The sequence below is a fragment of the Mastacembelus armatus genome, chromosome 19 (genome assembly GCF_900324485.2).
Source record: "Mastacembelus armatus chromosome 19, fMasArm1.2, whole genome shotgun sequence".
In the NCBI taxonomy this organism is placed as follows: Eukaryota; Metazoa; Chordata; class Actinopteri; order Synbranchiformes; family Mastacembelidae; genus Mastacembelus; species Mastacembelus armatus.
Window position 1 is genome coordinate 18,170,126 of NC_046651.1, and position 25,329 is coordinate 18,195,454.

The following is a 25,329-nucleotide window of genomic DNA, read 5'->3' on the forward strand; positions in this document are numbered from 1 at the left end:
TTTTTAGCAGTGAAAATGAAAGAATATTCCAGCTGCTGGCTTTGATCCTGGAGAAAGAAAAATAAATCATGACCGAATCATAATGTGCAACAGTTTTAATCATGTTGACTCTGAAACCCTCCCCGTAGACAAATAAGTGCCACAGATTAGTTTAAACCTGGCGATGCCTAAAACTAACCAAATATGTCTTCAATTAGACCTGAGCTGTGGTGTGATGAGGTCGGCCAGCGTTCATTTAGATTAGATTAAAATTTAATGATTCCTGAGGAGAAGCTGGAGTGTTGCATTAGCGGAGAGCATGTGGAGGAAGATAAAGAACAAAACGCGTTAAGGGTTCAGATAGGAGAGTAATTACAACAGACAGCTGGGGAATGAAATGGAAAACCTGAACAAATGAGTGGAGAAACATCAGGTGTGGCTTCGTCTGTGCAGGACACGAGAGGTCACTCAGTGATTCGTGATTCACGCAGTTTGAGATTTAGTTAGAAAACATCACTTTGAATAACACAAGATACTATATCGAATAAAGTTACACAGTTGTTACTTTCATTTTCTCATTTCTGAATCTGGTAAAAATGGTTTCCCAGACGTCATTAATGTTAAACAGTCTGCCAGCTGTTTGATCCTCCCTGTTTTGCCCTGAGCCAGTTTCACTGTGACAGTCCTGCCCTCCTGCTCTCCACCACCTCCTGCTCATCGCACCCTGCACAGGTTTCTTTACCTGCGTCTGAGCATCATCCGTTCGGAGAAAATTAGTCCAGAGGCGTCACTGAGGCAGCAGCGTTTGGCTTCTTCATTCAAACAGCAGGAACGGACCAATCTGTAAGTACAGATGAAACTCAGGACGCTGCACTGGCAAGTTCATTTGTAATTCAAAGTACTTCACAGAAATAAAAGTTAAACATTCATTGGATAATGCAATTTAGAAGGTGAAGGTGACTTTCAGTTGTCATATGTTTGACAACATTCCCAGAGATGAGGCCTGTCTAACATCATCAGGAAGACTATTCCAGGTTTTAGCTGCATCAAACTGAACTGTTTAGTCCTGACTCTGGACACGAGCAGAAGGTCTGTCCCTGATGGTCTCAGAGTCCGAGATGGTTCATATGGCACCAACATGTCAGAGATGTACTGTGGTGCTGAGCCATGAAGAGACTTATACATAAGCAATGCTGTTTTAAAGTCTGTTCTCTGACAGACAGGAAGCCAGTGCAGAGATCTGAGAACAGGAATAATGTGGTTTTATTTCCTGGTTCTAGTCAGGACCCGAGCAGCAGCGTTCTGGATGTACTGTAGCTGGAGATAAATGCATGGATGAGTCTCCAAGTCTGGTTTAGACATGATCCCTTTGATTCTGCAAATGTTTTTGAGATAAATAGAAAATACTGACGATGTTATTGATTTAATGTGGCTGTTAAAGGTTCATGGTTTCTAACCTGATCTTTAGATTTTAACTTTCTGTAACAAGTTAAAATCCTGGTTTGTTCACTTTCACATAATTATGTTACAGGCAGAAACATGTCACAGCTGTTTGTTGTCCTGCCATAGTCTGAAACATGCAGAGATGTTTAATTTGTCCATGATTTGTTCACAGTTGTTCAGATGCAGGATCAGATTAGTTGGATAAAAAATCTCCCTCAGCTGGAAAATCTACATGTGAAAATGTTGCCAGACAGCAACACCCATTCCAGTAACTGCTGCAACAAGTATTTTCCGCCTCCAGTGTGCTCCCAGAGTCTTCTCAACCTTTTCCAGTGTTCAGCTAAACTGCATGTTTTCATTCACAGGCAGAAAAGTGAAACACCGACCTCGAAGACAAAGTCTGCAGCTTTGGTTGTTGGGAACTGACAGACCCTAAACTTCTAACAGCAACTGAACACTTGATTTCATCGAGTAATCAGGATCAGAGCAGGAAGAAAACAGAAATGGAAGGTGATTCTGAGTCTGCGTCTGTGAATGTGGAGTTGTCCACTTCTACCGACCGGCAGGACGAACTCGTGAAGAGTTTGACGTCTCTCCTGCAGCTTGATGGTCAAGACGAACATCTGCACAGTAGTTCGGAGCATCTCGCACTCACAGCTGCACACGGTGCTGAAATGCAGGAAGAATTTTCTGACAAGTTTATATTTGGTGTGATTGGGCGAGTTGTTGGTACAAGCTGTGGGGCTTTCGGTGGTGCGGTCATGGGGCTGGTGGGGGCAGGTGGTGAGGCAGTTAATCAAAATATCAGCACAGTCGGTGCATCTCTTGGCCTTCTGGGCGGCATGTTTGGGGGTGCAGTTGGAGGGGCGTTTTCTGGTGCTGCTGCTGGTGCAGCTGCTGGTGCTGCAGTTGAAGAGGCTCCTAGTCCAGGCCAGAGTGTAGTCTGTAACATGGCATGTTATGCCATTGGTATTGTTACTGGCTCTGCAATCGGTGGTATTTTTGGTGGGAAAGTTGGTGCAGTAGGTGGTGTGTTGGGTGGTGCCTCTGGTGCATTGTGGGCTACAAGTTTTGTAGGAGCCATCACCAGAAGCATCATTGATCACAGAAACAAATTTTCAGGAGAACAGAAAAATGCGACCCTGAAACAGAAAAGCATGAAACAGAAAAGTGAGCGTGTCAGTGCGACCGTCCAGCCGCTGGTGGAGGAGCTGAAAGTGGTTTTGGAAGCAAGAAGAAGCAAAGGATTGACAGAGGAACTGAAGAAGACGAAAGAAGAAATGAACAGTTTTAGCTGAGCTGCAGAAACCACATCCTGGTCTTCACACTCTAAAGGAAGCAGCAGCTGTTAGCTCAGCTCAGCCTGAAGACGGAGTCCAGCTTGGCTCTGTCTGAAGCGTCTCTGAGGTTTGCTAATTAACAACTAATACTGTGCATCTTGTTTGGTTAGTCTGAATCTGACTGGATACTTCCAACTTGAGCTGGTTAGTAATCTGAGTCCTTAATGTTTTAATATGTGATTTTCCCATGTGGTTCTTTTAATCCAGAGTTTTGTGGTTTGTTTTATTTTGATTCACTTTATTCCTGTTTTATTCTGATGTGTTTTGTTGATTTTATTGAACATATGTGTGCAGATCATTTGTTTTCTTTGAGCTTTAATTTAAGATGTGGGTTAAGTATCATCAGGTATTATTTACTCTTCTGTGTGGCTGGAGTTTGGTGTTTTACTGATGAATCATTTTGGCTTCAATATTTTTTAGAAAATGGTTAAAGGTCCCGAGTGATGTGTTTAATTGATTGTTTTGTCCAAAAGCCAAAAAATGTTTGGTTTGCCATTCATATCTGAGCAGCTGCAGCCAATGAGCTGTTCAATTATTAATAAACTGTAATAATGCGGATTAACGAACTGTTTCATCTCTGAAATTATTCAGCACAATTAAGCAGGTTCGCACCAAACGTTTCACACGTTTCTCCGTCGTCTTGAATCATCAGTAACACCTGCACAATAACCTGGTGAAACAAAAACTCAGTCTGAGATAAACCAGAGGATTTTGGTTCTCAGGAGAACAGAGGAGTTGTTTTTTTTTTTTTTTTTTTTTGTCTTTGATCGATTGAAGATCTGCAGAGCACAAAGATCAGGGCAAAGAAACACACAGCTCCCTGAAACAGCAAAATAACATCAGCGAGCGTTTAAAGCTTCTGCTCAGATGGACCTGCAGCTGAAACCTGGGTCTGAAACTCGCTGCAGCACTAATCCATCTCTGCTGTGAAGCCAAACAGAACAAATCATTTGGTGTTGACACTTTCAGTTCAGATTCACTAAACAGGACAATGTAATTAAAATTGCAGCACTAGCACAGACTGGTGATCAATTGATTTTAAAATGAAAGTTTACAGGAACTAATATTTTAAGAAAAGAGTTTTAACATTATCTTCATATGTTTTACAAAAGACTAGTTTATAAGTGAAAATATCTTGAGCTGTAACATGACAAAAAGGTTTTACAATATAAAATCGTGACAGCATTTATCAAAAACCTTTAATAATATGAAGAAGGGCAGGTGTTATGAAACACAGTGAATCAACACAGGTATCAAATGTTTTATTTGCTGAAATGCAGAAGCAAAGTAGACGTTCGTCATTGTTATAGGTAAGTATTCAAAATAATTTAAATATATTTATTACAAATCTTCAGCATCAGTATGGAGAAAAAGAACGATGGGCAGTGGCGTCATAATCAATAGTCTAATAAAATGAAACCAATGAGAAACTGATTGTCTGTTTGTTTTTAACACCTTTGAGGATTCACCTGTATCTGCAGTGGTGACAGTGTCTTAATTAGCTCCAGTGTCATTCGCATCAAATCTTCAACATGCAGTTGTTCTAATCACAGAACCTCATCTGACTCTTGTTGTTGTTGTTCTGAACGGTGACTTGATGTAAACGGAGTTTGTGCCTCAGGTCTGGTTGCTGGATCTTTCTGTGAAACATGCTTTTTCACTGGTGCGTCCTCAAACATGCACGTCGGGATCAGATGTGTGCCGTGCAGCGTTTTTCACAGGGAGATGTCCGAGCACACGGGCAGCTGTTGTCCTGCTTTCCACTTGGCGCTGCGTCGGCCGCCGTCTCCCCGTCTGTACGGCTGATTCCTTAAATCTGACGGACAACAACACAACAACCCAGGTGATGTTGGACAAGATTCATGCTGTCTGAACGACACGTCCACACACTGGAGTGGTAATCTTTAGCTGTGGGCTGGTACTGGTGGACACTATACTGTATGTACCTTCTTTAAATTAATGAAGTTTATTGCCTCCAGTCTTTTTATTATTATTATTATTATTTCAACTGTTAACCTGTTAGTTTTCAGTCACTTTCAGCTTCTGTTTCAACTTCTCTGCCTGCTCAACTTGTCATGTCTAGTTTTTTAGATTGGTACATTTAAGTACCTCTGGTTAGGAATCACTTTTTTCAGTGTAAGACTTTCAATGTGACAATGTCCCTGTGTCCAAGACCAGCTCCATGAAGAAAGTGCTTTCCCAGTTTGGTGTGGGAGATCTTCACTGGTTTACACACAACCCCATCCAGTGCAGTCATTATAAACTGGGACAGTGTAGTTTTGAATGCAGGATTTCTACTATATATGTATATATATCTATATATTTCCACTGTTACTTCAGTACACATGTATGTATTTCTATAGCAGAGAGGTTTGGGGTAAAATAAACAGCATTTTATTCGGGAGCAGCTTTTTACTGATTCATCCTAAATGAATTCATCCTGGTGTCTCAGGAGAAAGCTCCAGTAAGCAGCTCCCAGACTGTGTCCCTGTTTGAGTTTATATTTAAGGAGACATGGAGACATAAAAATGTTTTCATTATTTATGTCCGTTGCCGTTATTACTGTTTACCAAAGGGAGCATGGTGTGTGATGTGATCCTAATGTGACTCTGGCGTCTGTGTCGTCCTCCTCACACCTGAGATTTATGACCAACCGTTTCAGAGCTTGTTGCTGGAGAGAAAAGACAACATCACAGGCAGCAGCAGGAAAAGACGGAGACCACTGAGGGGTGTTAAGAAGTCACCTCGTCACTGAAGACGGAGTCGCAGAAGAGGCGAGAGGAGCGTTTGGCAGAGCGAGCCGTGAAGGGCACGGACTTTAGAGCTGAGGACACCGGAGAGGAAGACAGGAAAGACAGATACAGATAAGACGAGCTTTGAAAGAAGGAAACAGGTGAAACGTAAGGCAGATGTACGAGATGAAGAAGCAGAGTCAGATTGATTTTGCCCCTTAAGGCAATATTTTCTTAATGAAAGGGAGATTGATGACAGTCGGTGCAGAGCTGGAGTCAGGAGTTAAACAGTAAGCCTGGCTCTGTCGACCAAAACCTTTCACCCAAATCCTTCCAGGACATCAGCCTCCAGCACAGACTCAGGGTTTGATTGTTATTTACAACTAAATCTGCATCTGTTGTGGACCTGTTTTCAAATTGCATTTTGCTCTCCAGTGTTTACAAGATGACTGAAATTCTGCAGTTACAATTTTTACTGGATCAGATCTGGATGTGGGGACAGAGACTTAATGTTCTGGTATGTGGCGTCTGTACAGGTCAACTGGTTCCACTTACATGTGAAAACAATAAACAAAAATGCAGCATGTTAAAATGAATATGTTGTTAGTTTGAATCCATGGACAGAGCCAGTTGCTAAGATAAGCTAAGCATGTCCTGACTCCAGCTCTGTGATGCCACTGTCAAAAAGAGAATAACTAAAATACTGAACAGGTCCAGAAAACCAGAAACAAAAACAAAGATGTTTATATCTTATATTATACTTGTTAGTGTGTGTGAGTGTGTGTACTTGCACATTTTGATCATAATTCTATCAGAGTAAAGACATTTTGGCCAGTCCTCTCTTTTTCTGAGTCATGTTTGTGGGTTGACACTTGGGTTTAGGGCTAATGTTATAATGAGGTTGGGGTTAGGTTTAAGGTTTAAGGTTAGGGCAAGTCTCCAGGAATGAATCTAAAAACAAATGTGTGTTTGTGTCTCAGGTGACTGCAGACCTGTGATGATGTCCTCGATGGCTCCGTCCTTCCCCTCCCTCACCAGAGGAGACACCTGCCTCCTCTTCAGCTCCGCAATCACATCCATCTGTGGCAGCCTGGGCGCCATGGAAACCTGCAACAGGTACTGGAGGTGTTATATTTATTGTAACGAGTACTACAACTACAGTAGTAGATATTATAGTTGTTGTAGTAGCTATAGTAGTATTACTACTACTCTCACTAGCACTACGACCTTTCTTCAGGCTCGTGTGTTGCAAACGTCACTTTAACTACTCTGAAGTGATGTCTCTGTCTCCCCTGATCTGACCAATCACTTGGATCAATATAATCAATCAGGACTGACAGCTACACAGACAGACAGCTGGTTGTCACCTTGTTCCCCGTGACTTCAGGTTTCGGTGGAGGTGACGGAGCCTCGTGGTTCAGGACGTGTTGCCTCCTCTGCTCGTTCTCCTGCTCCGCTTGCTGTCGGGGACAAGAAGTACTTTAACATCCCCTGTTGGACTGTGGTATCATGGTTGCGTGACGTTATCTGGCTGTGGCTGTTTTCATATCAGTGAAGTGTTTATCTGCGTTGTCTGTTCCTTTATTCCGAGAAGCAATAAAATACTCTGACCTTGTAGGCCTTGATGAATCTGACAAAAACAGGGAAGAACATGGAGGGTGGAGTTGTTTTTGAGTTCTCTCCAAAGTACTCCACAGCAGAGTCGTACACATCCTGTAAAACACGCACAAACAAGAGAAACATAGCCTGCGTTTCTGCAGGAACACAGAACAGTTAACATATATGGTCTGGGAGTTAAAGCCGACCTGCGCGGTCTTTCCATCGACGACCAGAGAGTTGAGCAGCTCGGTGTTGCTGCTGAGAAACATCTGCAGTACTGGATTATCTTTTTCTATGGAGAACTCCCTCCTGGTCAGCTCCATGCCTCTCTGCAGAGCCTGCACATCCTGCAGAACACTGTCGAGGGAAACTGCACGACACAGTGAAGACGAGACAGAGATTTAATCATCAGGGCTTCGGTTTAACATCCCTCTGCTGGTAATACGGTAATTAAATGATGTGATATATATGCTGATTTAAGGGTCACACTGTGGTGTCAGGGTCAGTGAACAGATAAGTCCTCCTGTTATAAGTTCTTATTAGAGCGGATGTGATTTACATTTATATCTGCATGTGCAGTGTTTAATCAATAACTCTGCAACTGTTCTGGTTCATCTGCTCATCATTTAGTGGCCATTTATGCTGAAGCTGCTTTCTATCACTGTAAACTAAAAGTGTCTGGGGTCTGGTAACCTGCAGTTACTATTTTTAACCAGACAGTGAGTCTGAAAATAAATAAATCTTGATATTAACATTCAAGTTGGTCCAGTTATCTGTCAAACCACATAGAGATTTCTTATGGGGAGGGTTTAGTTGATTAAATACTGTGTCTGAAGGCTGCTGTCATGCTCTGTCCTCTAGGATGGCCTTCAACACCGAGGGCCACACCGATTAAACCTGCAAACTGGGAAGTGGCTGCGTACCCAGCGCCGCCTTGTCCAGGAAGTGGAGTTCTGCGTAGAAGGACTGGACCTCGGGGTATTTCTCCCGGATGGTGCCGACGATGAAGTGCAGCAGCGTCTGCTTGCGGTCAGTAGATTTGGTGTCCAACAGCTGAGAACAGTAACAAAGCAACAGACAAACTTAGATTGTGGTTGAAGGGGCTGATGGAAGCTTTAGTGCAGCTGAAGCCTTTTACTCACCAGGTCTAGACTCTGCAGGTGGAAGCCGTATGCTGCCCCTCGCTTGCTGCTGTTCATGTAGTTTCCAAATGCTAAGATGATCTTTACATCAGACAATGTTGAAGGTTGTCGAATAAAAAGAAGACGACAAAATGAGACCGATCCACGAGGACACTTGCATTTTAACGAATTAACTCCAAATAGAACCAGCATGCACAAAGATTTGATGTTAATATAAGGATTTAACATTGTGACTCTACTGTTCATATCTTAGCTCATTTTCTCTGACAATAATACAACGATGACGTGCTGTTACACTTTATTCTTAGCAAAATAAAAGCACTAACCTCAAGGATTTTCTTCAGCCTGCTGGAGGATTTGACCGACATCGACGCGGCGATGATGGCGTTCAGTTGCTGAAAGATTTATGGTTTTAATGATTATTATTATTTATATTTTTAACATAAATCCAAACTCTGAGCTTGATGGTTACAATCCTCTGCACTGTCCCTGTCTGTTTTAAAGGAGTAATGCAATGTTTTAGCAGTATCTGATGACAGAGCATACTAGTGTCTCTTCTCTTTATTCCTGCTCTGCATGTTTATAGATAACAATAAATAAATAATCAATAACTCTAGTTTAATCCTATATTTGTATATTCTGTTTTTAGTCAGACTTTGTAACATCTATCCAGGGACTACAGATGAAAACAGCCTGTTGGCTAATTCACATACATTCACTGTGCCTGTTAAATAAACCAATAAAATAAATGAAATGAAAAATTAAACCACTGGCTGCAGCTTCTCTGCACATTTCCCCATATTTGGAGCTATGATTTTAACAGACTGAGCTAGTTGTAAACGTACTACAGCAGGTTATTGTTAATTGTATTTATATTCTCTAATTAGAGAATTAAGAAGCTCTGGGTTGATGGGGGCTCACAATCAGACCTTAAAAACCCCTGCTCTAACCAAAGAGACTATGAGCTTCCAAGTTTCCCTCACCCTGATTCCTAAAAGGCTCTTTAAGTGAAATACTCCCATTATATCCCAGTAAACCCCCCCACGCCCCGCTCGATGTGAACTCACAGGCTGTATTAGCTGGACGCTCTCGGGGAAATTGCCCATGAAGGTGAGAGTACTGATGCGCTGGGAAAGCCGCGGGATCTTACTGAAGCGCACCATGAAGCGGTCCTCCTCGCTGAGCTCGTCCAGGGGCCTGCCCTCACACTCATAGTTGTGGATGAGCTTCATTTCATACTCTGTGGGGATGAAACGCTCCAGGAGCTCGAGGAAGTCCAGGCTCAGGGCTTTCTGGTTATACCTGCAGGGGGTGGGAATTTAAAGTATTGATTTTAGAGAGAATTTTATCGACACAATAATTAGAAGAGGTACAAAAACAGGCTTTAGGTGTAGTACGTACGTCTCAATGGCACAGCAGATATCAGATGCAGCCATTCCCTCCTTACGCAGGGTAATAGCCAGGTTTTTGGCCCTGTTGGGCTCCATTAGAGACACCTTACTGGTGGTCTTGTGGGCTAGCTTCATCCTGAGGGTACCAAGATCTGTGGCTGTGGACTGGGCCTTGGTCTTGAACTGCTCCTCAAAGGCAGCCATGTTTACCTCCTGATAAGTGATTAAAGAAACAGAGGAAATCTGGTATTTTCTAACAACCGTTGCCTGACAATAATATTAGAACATAATGAAAAAACTGGACCCTTGTGTGTTGGTGTCAGCAGCTTCAGATGTTCTGGAAGGAAATTATGTAGATAATTTTTAAACAAACACAAAATGTCCTTTTATTATTTATAAACCCAGTTAATTAATGTTTGACTGTTAAACTAAAATGTCTCTGAATATCACATTGGTGTCAAGCTTTGGTCTGTAAAGACGTGATTTCTCTGTTTTCCTGTGAATGATTGGTGCTTTGTAATTACCAAAAAACAGAGTGTTAGAAAAACAAATATTTAGATGAAGCAAACTGTGTGAGAAGACAAATGAAAGTACATGTGTTGGAAAGTGAGACATGGGAAACATTCAGCGCTCTTACCTGTAAGACGTGCTCATCGTCCAGCTCGCCGAAGATGGTTCCTGCCACCTGGTTGTATTTGAGGGCCTGCCAGTTGAACAGCGGCATGCGGTATTTGGTCTGGATGGGCTTCTTTTGTTTGCAGCCTGGAAGACAGACTGAAAAATAATCCTCCTGTGAGATGTAGAGAAACGTCTGAATATTGTCCAGGTCATTTTAAAAAAATGGAGCCAGTCACTATTTGACAGCTGTGCTCTGCTCTAACTTTACATATACAGCTGCATTTTAAATACGGAGTCGAGATGCCACAGACTCACCTGAGCTCCCCCCTGCAGGAGGCAGCAGGGGCGGTGGAGCTGCAGGTGGAGGAGGAGGTGGAGGAGGTGGTGGTGGAGGTAGAGGAGCTTGTCCCATCGTTGCCTGAGAAGAAGCTTCAGAGAGCTGAGGTGGAGAATCTGAGGAGGCCGGGGTGGCCTTATGGTTGATTCTGCTGTCGGCTTCATCTTTAGCTGCCAGGGAAACAGTGACACTGTTAGTTTTCATGTTTTCTCCTTGAAACGGACCAGGACACCATCAGGACACCGTCAGCTATGGTCTCAGTGGAGCTAAGGAGCCTGTAACTATCACAGCTGGAGAGTGAAAACAAAGCAGGAAGAATCAACATGATGTGACATGATGTGACATGCTGGATCCAAAACATCCCGGCCCCACTGTTAGTAAATGTACAGGTGGTAAATTTAAAGGTTATTGCTCCATCACTAAAGCTTTTAGGCCACATAGAAGCTGTGATGTCCATGTGCGTGTTCTTATATTAACCAATAAACATGATACCAGATCTGACCTTTCTCTGTCACATTCTGCCCGACAGGGACCACCTGAATTTCCAGGTGTCCTGATGAAGAGCGCCCCATTCGGATGAGCCCTTGCTCCACCAGAACCTGGACTTTGTCCTCCAGCTCCCTCAGGACCTGGGTGGATCTGTCCCTGTCCCTCTCTCTTTCCCTTTCCCTCTCACGTTCAAGGTCTCGCTCTCGCTGTTGCTGCTGCAGCAGAGACACCTGAGTGGACGATTCACGGAGGCTCTCCTGTGATACAGACGCCATGACGAAACAGTCGGAGTGTGAGCAAAACTATCAAAGGATCAATACACAAATAATCAAATGAACCAGTATAATAAAGTAAATGTGAAGAGGAGAGTGGTGAACTCTACCTTCAGGAGCTCCACTTCTTTTGTGCTCTGAATGAGCTTCTTCTCAAACTCAGAGACTTTGTCCATGGCCTCCCTCTCACTCTCCTGAAGCTGTCTGCTCAGCTGTGACACAGAGGCACAGGTTTCATCTTTCCCGTCACAAGAGAAGCGTCGACTGAACAAATTGCACAGAAGCTGTAGTCCGATAAATGTGTGTGCAGTACGTTCACCTGAGTGTTGTGCTCCTGCAGTTCCTCCGTGTGTTCCAGCAGCGCGTTCTTGGTCTCCGCATCCTCCAGCAAAGCTCCCACGTCGAACACATTGTCCAGGTAGGCCTGAATCTGCACCAGCAGTCTGTCGCTCTCTGTGAACTTCAGCCTCTACACACACACACCACAGTTGGACAATCGCCTCATTAACACGCTGCAAATGCACGAATTCATCTCGTTTCTTGTCGTGCAAGAGACGAAAACTATGTCTGCAGGGTCAAAGGTCAAACCTGCCTCCAGGTAGTCATCCAGGCCATGTCGAGTGAACTCGTACTGCAGGTAGACTCTGAAGTTCATGTTTTCCACCGAGTGGACCACGATGTTGATGAACTGCATACAGGCCACCTGGTGGGCACACAGAATAAATACAGCACCCTCCTCTAAATGCAGCAGCTGAGGACCACAAGTGTCCAGCTATGATGTTATTAATGCTGCTAATGATTATATAAGTCGGGTCGGGGCGTTTGGGCCGACTGAGCAGGACACAGCTGCACCGGCTCATACACAGAGCACAGGGCAGTTGTTTTTACCTTTGACTGAGGACAATAATGAATAGATTATGAATTAGCTGCAGCCCTGCCTCCATGTCACCTGAGCAGCTATTAGTCTAAACGTTAAAAAAAATATTCAGTTGAGTGCCATCATATCTCATTCACTGCTCTCTGCTCATTTTACATAATTACACACAATCGGTTTAATTAAAAAGTAGACAGCTATTTTGTTAATGGCTCTGTCAAGGAGCGTTCTGTTACAATGACTAATTACAACCTTTCTTTTGGCAGAGCTGAAATTTTCACACAGTGTTTTTTAACAATAGCACAAATCATTTTCAGACTAGAACCGAACGTGTATAAACTGTTAATGTACAGGAAGAAATGTCTCCTATTTTACTGAGTTAGAAATAACTCAATGATTACTGATCCTGTGTCATTCTGACAGAGGACTTTACTGATTTAGCCTGAGGACGTTCACACAGATCCTCTGGAAACACTAGAGGTTTTACAGCTTTACAGACCAGCAAACGCACTGATGTGTAAAAATCTGTGGATTTCCCCTTTAATTACAACAGCATTGTACTGGTGATTACCAGTATCGGCCACTATCACATTACCAGGACCAGTATCAAGTGGAGCACTGGTTTTCGCCCTCACATTATTAAATTCCAGCATGTGTGTAGTATTACCCTGCATGGCATAAAAGGAGGCTTTAGGAAGCTGGACTGTATAATTCAGATTCTTGTTTCAAAGTTCATCCTGTGCACAGACAGGAAGCATCACTTCTTCTCTGCTGTTTGCTCCCACAGCTTCTCTCAAACTGGCTGCAGAGCCTTGTGAGATCAGGTGTCAAGGCTCAGTCCGACCAAACTCTTTGTAAAGTGAAGATGCAAATGCGTCTCTCCCTGTTAATAATGGGGAAGCAAATGATTCTCACTGCACCAAAATGCTCCTGTGGCTCAAAGGGAGCAAATCCCTGCAGCCCAGTTCCAAAATCTGGAAGAAAGTCTTCAACCAGAAGAGCAGAGCAGGTTTATGCCCATGATGTTGGTAGGAGATGTAAAGCAGTCACATAGGGGTGTAATGTTTACATGTCCACTTACTTTTGGCCGTGTAATTCCAGCTAGAAACATTAAAAAGGACAATATGTCTGGACACGCAGTCACAGCATTACCATGAAGTCGATGTTGTTGTCTTCATTGTGGAAATACTCCATGAGTTTCTCAAACCGACTTTTCTCCGCACACACCTGAAAAACAGCAGCGGCAAATATCTTGTTAAACCTTTTGTTGTGTTTCTTGGTTGCAAATGTGAATGAGTTCAGTCCAGGTGAAGCCCTGGAGACAAACTAAAGCTTTAGACTTTGCCTTCTCCATATGTACACACATGGGGGCAGTGTGCTCACACTCAGAAAATCAGTTTTGCAGGAGTCTGTGTTTTTATCCCTCCGTACAAACCGTGCGGTGCTCACTGAGACGCTCATTTGGTTCGTGTTTGTGGGGAATCTGGTTGTGGATTAAATTCCATGTTCAGATCAGGAACAAACAGAACTAATGTCAATTATAAAACCAGAGCTTTGCATTGAGCAACATAACTGACAGCACTTTATTTCCTACAGGCCTCAGTCTGTTCCCCTACAGAACAGTGAGAAGTGTGTGTGTGTGTGTGTGTGTGTGTGTGTGTGTGTGTGTGTGTGTGTGTGTGTGTGTGCGCTGCATGTTTGCTTTGGGGAAACAGCAAATGTGGTGAATTGCACTTGTTTTCTTGACTAACAGCTCAGCAGATTGTCTGTCTGTCTTTTAGCAGCAGTCTGTCTGAGTTTGTACTCTCTGAATAATGCAGCGTGCCAACTCGACAGCCTGCACAGCCCAAAACAAAGCCCACGTTCTGCTAGTGAGGAACACATAAGCCAGGTCCTGGCTCTGCGCCCGCCAGCCTCCGCTCCACCGCGAGCCCTCGATCGCTCTCTCTCCATCTTTCCCCGTCTCACACCCACACACTCATCAGTGTTACTGCGGCACCAAAACAAGAGCCACTCACTGTGACACTCGAGGCACCTCTGTGGTAACTGATACTGCGCTGATCAGCCAGGAGAGGTGAGGGCTGACGCTGCCACGGGGCTTTGGTACTTCCAAATGAACAGGATTTTAATTTGACACTTGATTTTCTATTTTTTTTTTTTTTTTTTTTTTTTTTTTTTTTTTTAAAGAACAGCTCTGGTGATAACAACAAATCCATTTAAAAGACCATAACCACCAGTTAATCCATCCTATATATTTATGTGGATATTCACAGATGTGATGATAGAGCTGAAGCTCTATTGTTTGGCTGTTTATACCTGTATAATATTTGGAGAATAGCTTTAATAGGATTTTTCAGGTTTTTTATCCTAATTTATTGTGACTCAGCTCCACATACTGTACATCAGCCTGCTCCAGGAAATACTAAACGTCCAGATATGGGTTCGTTTTTTAAAATGAAGCTGCATTTTTAAAGAGTTTTATCTCATGTCTGAGCTACAGGCAGAATACAAGCTCAGAAGGGCCTTTATTGTCATAATATCACAGTAATAATTGTACTTTTAGAGTCCAGTGCCTCATATGAGGCATATTTAGTGATAATACTGAATAATTTCCCAGCAATCATCACATTTTTGCAGCACACTGAGTTTGTGTTTCCTGGATTACACTCTAAAAATCTTCTGTCTTATGTACAAATCCAAAAACTCTATCTGACAAATACACACACCTTCACAGCCTTTCAGTCTAATGAAACAGTTGTTTTAAGTGTTTCTGAAATTGGAGTCGGAGCTGAAGTGATGGTTAAAGCCTGCAGCTCTGGGCTGGTGCAAGAAAAATGAATGAAGAAGAAATTGTGAACATTTGCCATCAACTTAAAAAGGATTCAGATTGTTGCAGGGCAGGTTTCCAACGGCCTTGACACTGACTAATAATAGACCCTCCTAGTTCAGCTTCCTGTCTGTTGTGGCCAGACGAAGGCGCTGTCACAGATTTACCTCTGCAGTCGGTGTCGTCTGGCGGAGGGACAACTGGACTGAGCAGCTGCTTTAAAGAGCAGACTGGTATGTGGGTCCTGTCAGACTAACACACAGATCACTTAAAATAGAAGCTGAATGTGGCCCCAGCTGAAATATCGATCATCATGTAAATTAATTGGAGTATAAAGTGGAAACATCGAGGATGATGGGAAATAATGTGGGTGTGAATTTATGCAACAAAACATGTTATGACCCTTTGCAAGATGACACAGTGTTAGTTAAGACTAACCTCAATCTGGACTAACCAGTGGGTTCAGATCTGAGCAGGTATCCAAGACTCAATAGTTTGAAAAGCAGCTGGAACTGCAAATATTCAAAAAACTACTAAAACATGTCACTGAACATAGTATTTTATTTACTATAACTTGTGATTACTGAGGCCAGTCTGACCAACGTGGACCTGCAGTATCTCACAACAAAACATTTCTGACATGCCCGACAGGAGAGCTGGTATGTTCAGGTCTGTCTGAACCCTGGAACAGGTTTTGGTTGCTGTAATTACTCCCCGAGTCTTTAACGTAAGTGAGAGGATACAAACTTTAGCCGTCGGACTCAGGTGTCTCTGGAGTTTCTGTGTTTTTAAAAGTAAAATTTGCTCCCTGTTCTCCAGCTCAGCACAGAAACACTGCACCAAACAAAAACCAGCTCAGTGTCTTAAGTCAGACCTGCTGCCAGGTGATCAACCACACCTGCCACAGAAAACCGATAGGTGAGTGTAGTTTACCTCTTTGAAGTTGTCGAAGGCGGTGAGGATGATGTCGTGGCCTCCTCTCACCAAACACACGGCAGCCAGCAGCTCCAGCACCAAAGCTTTGGTCCTGACAGGCAGAATACACAGCACACGTACATTTATTGGTAGTATTATGGTAGTATTATGGTAGTATTATGAGTATTATGGGACATGCTGTGTGTTCGTTCGTGTTCGGTACCTTGGGTTTCTGTCGTTGAGGCTGAGCGTGATCTCGTTGACACAGCAGGGATGTTTCATCACCAGGTTAAACCCAGACTGACCACACACACACACACACACACACACACACACAAACATCTGAACTGCACATCATGTTCGTGGGATTTTACTGAAATTTGTTTAAAATGAAGCAGGAGACTGGATGTGAGCTGAGTGTCCACAGGACGGGTCATAATCACGTTGGATTATATGTTTGTGTTTACGATCATTAATATGACACTAAGTCATAATGATATTAGACAATATTTAGACTTTCTCTCTATTATGATCTTATGAAGTAATGATCCTACATTTACTGTAATATCTCATAATAATAATTTATATCTAAATTCCGTGTTTATGTCTTATACTTGATGATGATGGTTTAAAGTCTGTTTTCATTTAGCATCCCAAAGCATCTTCATCGTTCTGACTGACTGACTACTTTCTTTAACTTTTATTCTAACCCTGCATCACTTTGTTTTCTCTTCCAGGCAGAAACAGATTTCCATCCCTGTCTGTCAATCATTAGAAATACTTTGAGGTCATCATTAAACGAAGAGTAAATGAACCACACGATGAATGGCTGGTTGCAAATACCTGATAGTTCATGATGGCACGTAAACACATGATGCAGAGGTGAACGTCATCTTTCTGGCTCAGTACACGTGAGTTCCTCTGGGCTTTCCTGTTTTGGAGAGAGTTGAATCTGCCAGGTGAGAGACGCTGCGGTCACAGCTTTGTTGTCCCTACCTCCACATTAAAATATGTTCAGTATTAAACCCTAAACAGACCCTCACTTCCTGTCAAACTGTCTCCAGCACTGCAGTGACGATGACACAGTCTATCAGCCAGCAGCTCCCAGGTGAGAACACGGCACTAAAAAGTTGGACGTTGTTGGGAACAACACGTTCTCTCCCACCTGCTTCACTCAGACATTTCTCACATTCACATTTAAACGTCTGAGCCAGAGGCCCCAGACACGGACCCACGCAGACCTACTCGCTATGACAAGAATGCACTCTCTTCACAGAGATCGGGTGTCTGAGAATGTGTGCATGTGTGTTCACGTGTCCAAGTGCAGTGGGACCAGTGCTCCCAGTAAATGAGCTGGCTTTATTTCAGTCAACCACAACTGCAACAGTCCAAATGTACTTGTTCCTGTCAGTGTCCTCCAGTTTCCAAAGGCCTTTTGATGGTGTAGGAAACTGAACTCACTGACACTTCAGCTTTCTTTGCTGTTTCTCTAGAGAAAAGACCTGCACTTTAATGGTCTGTCTGTCTTCCTTTGTTACTTGCCCTTTTCTCACCACTATGAGAGCAACACTCTACTCGCTGCAGATCAATACTGTCCAAATATTGTTTAAGGGGGCGTAGCAGCGCAGCCTGTTCCGACACAGCCTCTACACAGGCGGAGGGTAATCGGCAAAAGTTGGGACACCTGTAGGAATTAGCATCAGCTTTCATTTAGTTCCATTGCTGCAGAACAGCTGGAAGTTGTTAACCCATTTCTTCTTCTCTGAAAAAGAACATTTTGTGTAACTGAAGTTTATGTTATTTTCAGTTTTTGCTAACCTTAATGTTTTTTTTTTTAATCTCTGACATTTCCTGCACACACACATATCTGCACAATAAATGCCCTGTATTTACACTTTAATGCAGCACCATGGTTTTATTTATGAAGGGATTGTGATTAAGAGCTAAACCTACTCTCCTATGTGAACACCTGGTTTCTCCCCCTCTGCAGCTCCACCTCATCACCAACATCCACCCCAGGGCGTCCTCACCTGACTGTGAAGGCCTTGCCGGCTTTGGAGGCACCATGGGAAGGTGAGTTGCTGGCACTTCTGCACAAATCATCCACCGACTTGTCCGTATTCCTGCCTGTGCTCGGGGGCAGCGAGCCATTGTCCAGAGAGTCTGTGTCATACCTGTGAGTTCACATGAGAAGGGTCAGTTTCCTCCCACACAAATGCAGGTTGTGGTTCATGAGGCTGCATGTGTGAGCGGGATAAAGCAGATATACTGTAGTTAAGCCCCGACTGTTCCAGGAATGTAAAATGATATTTCAGGCTGATACCTACGTGACGGCACTGTGGGCAAAGGACAGATAATCCACTAGAACATTTAAGCCTCGGTTTTCCTCATTCAGGAACTCCTGAGCCCAGCTGGAAGAAAATACGCTTCAACTTAGAGACACAGTTGTAAACACTAAACTAAATAAGGTTTGAAAGTGACACAGTTTTGCTTCAAGGCCAGTGAATCATTATGAACTGTGCTCTTAAATTAATTAATTCTCTTTAGCAATGGTTGGAAAAAGACAAATCCTTCTTTTCCACAAGTGAGTTGCAGTGAAGCTCACCCAATGTGATTGGTCCTGAGGGAAATCTCCAGCTCTCTCAGGATCTGAGTCGACTCGTGCACACGTCTCTTAAACTGACAGAACACAGCAAAAGACGCCAGGCCTTTATTACGTGTAGTTTCTGCATTTTCATTTTGTCTATGCCATTGTCATTACTGCAGCAGCTAATGTACACAGGCTCTGAACACAGAGGTCCAGCTCAATCTACTGCAAATATTCATAAATGTTAGAGATCAGATCCAAGAAACAGTTCATTCCTCAGCACGAGCCCTGATGGCATCAACTATTTAATCCCCTGCAAGAAAAATCTTAAGAATTTAATCTAGAAATAAGGAGATAAAGTCTTAAAAACAAGTCACGCCAAATAAACCGAAGTTCACACTGAGACCCAGTTAGTTGTGCTGCACCTTTCCTCTGACCCCTCCATGGTCCAGGTAACTCTTCAGCTTCTCTAAGTATGCAGATGGTGGGTTCTTCACTTGAAACCGCTCCTGCAGATACAGAGAAACACACACACACACACACACACACACACACACACACACACACACACACACATATAAAGACCCCTAATTAAATTTGATTGGTTTAGTGCAGAGAGGGAAGAAGGGACCAGAGGGCAGAGCTCAGCTGGGCCTTCACACGAGCAGTTTGATTACACAGCAGCTCTTATGCAAATGAATTAGATCTTAACAAGCTTTCAGAAATTACTCTACGGTGGTGCAGCAGTTTTATTCACTGGCTCCAACGCCCTTTTATTGAACAGTCGTATTTAGAAAAGAAAAAAAGGATTCGAGTGAAAGGTTCTGGCCGTAGAACGCGGACCCACCTGGTCACAGATCAGATCCCACTTCTTCTCATTGTCGTACTGAGTGAGGATCTTCACCTTGTCTGGAGGAAGATTCATTGTGTTCTGGACACAGAAAGTAAAAGAGAGACGCAGCCTTTAGAGCAGAACCAGCAGGGCTGTTTTATGGAATATGGGTTGAACTGGGTTGAACTGTGTAACAAGTATCTTTGCTTTTGGTCCTTTTCATATATTTTAATGCTAATACTTGTTATACGGCTACTTTACTTCATCAGAAGGTTTAAATACTTCTTTCACTGTCTCCCTTTACTTGAGCATGAGTCTTCACCTACATTAAATTCTCCTGGATCTCAGGAGCTTTGAATTATTCAGAGACAGGTACAGTAAGAGTGTGTACCAATAAATCTGACCCCAGACAGTCCAGGAAACACAACAACAACTAGTAGTGACACTTCACCACTTTAATAATAGATGATCACTCAGACGGACACGCCATCATCCTTTAGTCACCAGTCCAGGTGTGAGTCCTGCTGGGTGCTGTTGTCACAACACATCTGTTGCTAATGAAACACCTGCAGTCTCATGTTATCGACGCACAGTTACACGTGCCAGAAGCCGGTGTTGGTGTTAAAAGATGCGATGTGGATCAGGCCGTGCCGACATAAACCTGCTGGGCCCAGCGACAGGTGACACCCTTCCCTAAACCCTGACCTGCCACGCCTTTAAACTGAGCTGACAGACTGTGACGCTGCTCTTAAACAGTAAATACTCTGCAGTCTGGGCCAGTCCTTTATACACTGCAGTAACACCACACTGTAAAAAGTAAAACTCCTGCACTGTAAACAGGTGAAAGTACTTGAGTATTATTGGTACAATGCCCATAGTGTTATATTTTAACCAGCATGGACAGATTATATAACTAATGCATCAGTATGTAAGTGCCATTTAACATCTTTTGTTGCATCTGTAACAAAACCTCATATTTTATAAATGTACATATTAAATGTAGTATCTTAAATGAATGCAGTGCAGTCAAATGTGTTCCTAGCAGCCTTCCTGACACCACTGTGGTCACAACCACTTTGTTTATGTGGATGACTGAGGTCAAAGTTCATAAAGTAAAAGTCAAAAATGTTTGTAAAAATGATGAAGAATTCTCGCCAAACACACACGTCTATACTTTTCACACCCTTTAATGCACTGTCCCATATACAGCACACAGACACACCAGCTGTACTGATTATAACACACACACACACACACACACACACACACACACACAGACTGGGCTAATCAGCAGCAGACTCCCTCACAGTCATCTCCTCACTGCACAGCCTCCTCAAATCTTATCTCAGACCCGGCGCTCTGGTCTTGAGACTCATCGTCCATCGCAGGCTCAGAGTCTGTGAGTCGGCAGGACTGAGTCAGTCTGCACGGGAATGTGCAGCAGCGGTTACTTAGTGTTTCAGAGCTCAGAGATAAGCCTCAGCTGAACCACATAACCTCATCTCCATTTGAGTTTGCTTCTTTTATCATTGTTCTAAAGTCGCGAAGCACAAATGCACATTTTAATACAGTTAATTCATCGTCGGGTAAAAGCTGCAGCTGAAACACAAAGCTGCTGTGCAGACATCATGCATGTCATGCTGAAAAACAAGGGCACAGCACAGTAAATCAATGGTGCTGTGCCTTGGATGTGAATCAGATAAATCAGGCCTGATGAATGGAGCTGGCAGCTCAATAAGTGCTGGTTATATTTGGCCCAGTGCAAAGAGAAAAACAACCTGGGTTCACTCTGTGTTTTCTGAGAAGTGCTTTAAAAAAAACCAAATCAAATGATCTCACCGTTCACCGGTGGAGTGTAGCTGAGGATGGAAGCACCGACATAAAATGCAAACTGTGTCATCAAGTTTTGAATTTCACTGAGCTTAATGTTCTTCTCTGGGTTGTTGATGGCTGTGCCCTTTATGGAAGACGTGCAAAGTGCGGAAGCTGCTGCTCGTCACACTCTCCATGACAACCTGCACCATAGCTGCCTTCACTGAACAGAGCTGCAACAATTAGCTGATTAATCCATCAATCAATCTATTTCAAAAACTGACTCATTGTTTTTCATCTTTTTCGAGCACTAGTTTCTTCTCAAAGGGGATTATTCGCTGCTTTTCTCTGTCATATCTGACCATCATCTGTCCTGCTCACATAGAACAAGCAATTTGAATAAATCACCCTGAGCGCAGTGGCCAGTTTATTAGGTACACTTGGCTAAAACCTATAGAGTCTAATGCAACAGTCCCATAGTACTTGCTCCTTGCTTTTCTCCAAAGTGTTTCAGAAATGTGTTGATTCGGAGGCTGGTGCTGCTGTTGAACTGCTGCGTGTTTTACAGAGAGCTGTTTGTCTCTGTCTCTCTCTGGAAATACAGTACACAAATCCACAGATGTACATTTGCAATTCCACCCACTGCCGCATTCCCTGTTGGGAAATATGCAAAGTGTTATGTAAAGCACTGAGGGAAAAGTGCTCCACGTAAATTTGGACGTGACTGAAGCTTTTGAACAGTCTCAAACTACACTGTGCACAATCCTGCTGCTTTGATATTGATCCCTTCATCCTGAAAACACTGCAGTGGCATCACAATATGAATAAAGCATCGGCAAACGTTGCTTGCAGAGAAAAACAAATGCTTATATCGCTGAATGTTCACATGAATCTCCCCCCCCCCGGCTGCAGAATGAAATCAGTGCCTCTCTCACTTCAACCTCCACACACAGGGAGAGCAGGCAGCCTGCAGCCAGCTGGTTTGTATGCAGACAGAATACCACTTCCACTTAGCACCAGGGTTTGCTATGCACACTCAGCAGAAAAGGTGGAAGGTGATTAGAGGGGGGTTTGCTTGCTGGGAGAGATGATCTATATTTGTTGGGATACAATGGTGATGTAGCAAAAAGCTCACCGTTAACACCCAGAGAGTGTTCGGCACGGGGGGGGGGGAGTGTGTGATTCACATGCAGCACAGAGTTAAACTGCTGCAGAACGACCCCTGTTGTTCTGCACATGGACGCCTGTGTGTGTCTGAAAAACTCCCTGCTGCAGCTACACGCAGGCTCCAGCAGAAAAGACCTGCAGCAGTTGGCACAAGTCGAATGGTGCTGGCACAGCAACTCGTTGCAGTGGTTGTCCCATGGCCTCAGTGCACCCTACACACACACACACACACACACACACACACACACACACACACACACACACACTAATACTCAGTGGTCTGTCATTGTCTGATCTCGTTTGTAGATTGTAACTAATATTTCTAAAATGCTTCACATTATGTTAAACTTGGCTTTAAAGGGAAAAAGTCAGATCTTTTGTTCTTGGTGCAGTTTAAAGTGTCAGCTTCATTAGAACGAGCTCACTCCCTCCCTTTAACCTGTTGTCAGTCCAGTCCTGCCATAGTCTTCTATTAACAGCTGCAGATGAATGAGCAGTGGTACTTCACTGGTACTGTCTCCTCAGTCCCACTGTCCTGTCTCTAGCTTCATGTTTTGGAGCCTCCATCCAAAAAAGTCCAAAACAACACCAACATTACGCAATTCTGCTTCTGTAGCTAAGGCTTCAATTCAGACATATAAGTTACAGCATGTAAGAAATTATCTCACAAAATCAATATAAGTTCAAATTTAATCATTTTGTCAGTGTCGTTTGGTTTTGGTATAATCTTCTGTTTGTACTGAGACGTAGCATCTAAGTGTAGAAATCTATGATTCCCATCACTTATATTTTAAGCTGAATTGATTTGAACATAATCATTGGACTCAGGTTTCATTACTCTGGTTAGTAAAACGCGATCAGGTCCTCAGCAGAGTTTTTGGTTCGGCCCTAACAGGAGTGTTTTACTCTCACACACACATCGACTGAGCCGCCTCAGCGAAGGGAAGAGCGTTTATCAGGGATTGAATTGATTGCCCTTCACTTTAAGAGGCTGTTGCTGTAAGTGGGCTCACTGACAACAAACCTCAGGCCTGCTCGACATGTCGCATAGTATCCTCCACCTCAGTTCTCAGATAAGACAAGTATGGACGACAAGAATGCAGTTAATCATCAGCAGCGAGCCGTCCGGTCGCATATTGAACATAGACGCATTGTCCAGACCCACATCTGTCTCTTAGCAGTGTTGTTGTAAACAGGAGACAGCTCAGTGAAATCAAGTTACCGCTGAGGAATGAGGAATGCTGGTGCCTGAACTACAATTCAGCAAAACCACGAGACCTTGACCCACATAGTCAGAGAAAAATGTTTAACGCTACTACATGACCAAAAGTATGAGGACACCACAAATTACACCCATATGCTGAAGATCTGCTGCTTTGACACCTGGATGCAGGAGTTTGCTTCCATTCAGCCTCAGCCTTAGTGAGGCCAGTATGACCCTGACCTGTCCAGGACCAAAGGCAGAAGTAACATGGTGTCAGTATCAGCACTGCAGAACCTCAGTGTCAGGATGGATGTGAAACATAAACATGTTTAGACAGTGAGAAGTGGCATGTTTTGTTATGGTCTCGTTATTTTGGATGAGCTTCCTTCAGGGCACTGACTGGCTCTCAGGCCAGTTCATCAGGGCTCTGTGGAGACCAGTCCAGACACATTACAGACCTGGATTTGTACAGGGAGTGTTGTCATATTGAAACTGAAAAGGCTCTTTTGTGCCAACAATCATATTATTAAATATTAAAAAAGCTCAAATGTAATCGTAAAGTAGATTTTAGTTGAATCTTTGACTGAAATATAAAACAGACCATGAGCTGAGCTCAGTATGAAGGATCTCTTCTGTAGCTTTCCACAGTGACACCGTGTACCTGACACACAGATAAGCTTATCCTGAGGACGTGCACATTTCCAACATATTCCAGATTCTTTGTTTCTCTGTATTCTTTGCCTCATGCTCTCTACTTGTTTGTCAAAGTTGATATTTGTCCTGATCTGCTGCACAAAGTCGTGCACGTCACAACTCACCAGCAGTGCGCAGAAACGCTCCTCCAGCTCTTGCTCAGCTGGCATCGGGAGTTTCGGCCCCGGGGTTTGTTTGTGGGGGCCCGTGGAGCCTGGAGGGGCCGACACCGTCTTGGCCTCCTTTGCATGGGGTAGCTCCAAGCTTCCTGCTGCATTTCCCATGATTGGATATCCAAAAGTACACTCACACACAGAAACCCTTCTGAAAAGTCAACCCCAGCTAAACACAGCACTAAAAGAGCCTTGATTAAAAAAAACAGGCTGTATTTAGTTTTTCAGTGTTAAGTTCACGGCTCTGTGCAGCTCTGACCCATGACCTCTAGTTATTTCCATGACCTCCATCTGTTGTTTCACGCCGAAGCTGCGCTCATTACTCGTTCATGTTCTCCACCCAGGAGAAAGCAGCAGGATGAAATCCACGCCTGCCTCTGAAGAAGAGTCGTACCTCGCACAGATCCCGGTGGCGTATGAAACCCTAGAAAGAGGGAAGGGGATATCCTGAGACTGACAGACGAGAGTGACAGCTGAATGAATGAAAGAGAAAAGCGAGAGGAGGCAGAGTTCAGAACTAAAGCGGCCACACAAGGCTGCAAAATTCAAGACAAGGACATTAACAAGGCAACTTCTGTGTTTCCCTCTGCACAGGTGAGGAGGAAACTCTGCAGGAAACTACCCCCAAAACTGCAGCTGAGAGTCTGTGATGGTCCTGCATCGGCTGCTGGATGCTGGGAGTCTTTGGGCCCTTGAGCTCCATATCCAGAGGAAAAAGAGGTAAAGAAAGGAAGGCAGAGATCCAGCAGGCAGCCACTCTGTCTGTCTGACACAGGGACAGGGAGGCAGAAGGTAGTGGTGGCAGAACACGGGCAGATCTCAGCTCTCTGGGTCCTAATGCCTCCATATACAGGCTGCTGTTTAGGACAGAGGCACATGTCTAGTATTGTACAGTATCGAGTT

At 43.6% G+C, this 25,329-nt stretch overlaps 2 protein-coding genes across 5 annotated transcripts in view; one reads left to right on the forward strand and one right to left on the reverse strand.

Moving 5' to 3' along the window:
- Positions 1–1,892, forward strand: part of srcin1b (SRC kinase signaling inhibitor 1b) — a 56,644-nt gene extending 54,752 nt beyond the window's left edge. For all 3 annotated transcript variants that reach the window (XR_003296151.1, XR_003296153.1, XR_003296152.1), the window contains 2 exons: positions 649–822; positions 1,788–1,892. The gene's annotated coding sequence lies outside the window, so the exon portion shown is untranslated. The remainder of the gene's footprint in view (positions 1–648; positions 823–1,787) is intronic.
- A 2,116-nt stretch (positions 1,893–4,008) lies between these two features.
- On the reverse strand, positions 4,009–25,184 carry fmnl1b (formin-like 1b). Of its 2 annotated transcripts, XM_026316135.1 has the most exons (27): positions 25,049–25,184; positions 24,379–24,850; positions 19,393–19,476; positions 18,971–19,054; positions 18,564–18,637; positions 18,286–18,369; positions 17,989–18,132; positions 16,802–16,910; positions 16,182–16,258; positions 15,977–16,070; positions 13,369–13,443; positions 11,935–12,045; positions 11,662–11,811; positions 11,453–11,554; positions 11,084–11,327; positions 10,560–10,751; positions 10,264–10,400; positions 9,637–9,839; positions 9,303–9,537; positions 8,562–8,630; positions 8,236–8,316; positions 8,017–8,146; positions 7,300–7,463; positions 7,106–7,207; positions 6,862–6,954; positions 6,487–6,601; positions 4,009–4,578 (listed from the first exon to the last, which is right to left on the reverse strand). In XM_026316135.1, the coding sequence occupies exons 2-27, from the start codon at positions 24,535–24,537 to the stop codon at positions 4,478–4,480; spliced, it is 3,213 nt and encodes a 1,070-aa protein (XP_026171920.1). In that variant the 5' UTR covers positions 24,538–24,850; positions 25,049–25,184; the 3' UTR covers positions 4,009–4,477. The 2 variants fall into 2 exon arrangements, with proteins under 2 accessions (XP_026171920.1, XP_026171921.1); XM_026316136.1 differs by having other exon boundaries at positions 16,802–16,889; positions 24,379–25,178.
- Positions 25,185–25,329: the final 145 nt, after the last annotated feature.

Coding starts and splice junctions, on each gene's coding strand:
- fmnl1b (XM_026316135.1), bottom strand. CDS start 24,537: ATGGGAAATGCAGCAGGAAGCTTGGAGCTACCCCATGCAAAGGAGGCC. Junction 8,631..9,302: donor GCGTCCAGCTAATACAGCCT/GTGAGTTCACAT, acceptor TAAATCTTTCAG/CAACTGAACGCCATCATCGC. Junction 8,317..8,561: donor GGCTGAAGAAAATCCTTGAG/GTTAGTGCTTTT, acceptor TCTGATGTAAAG/ATCATCTTAGCATTTGGAAA.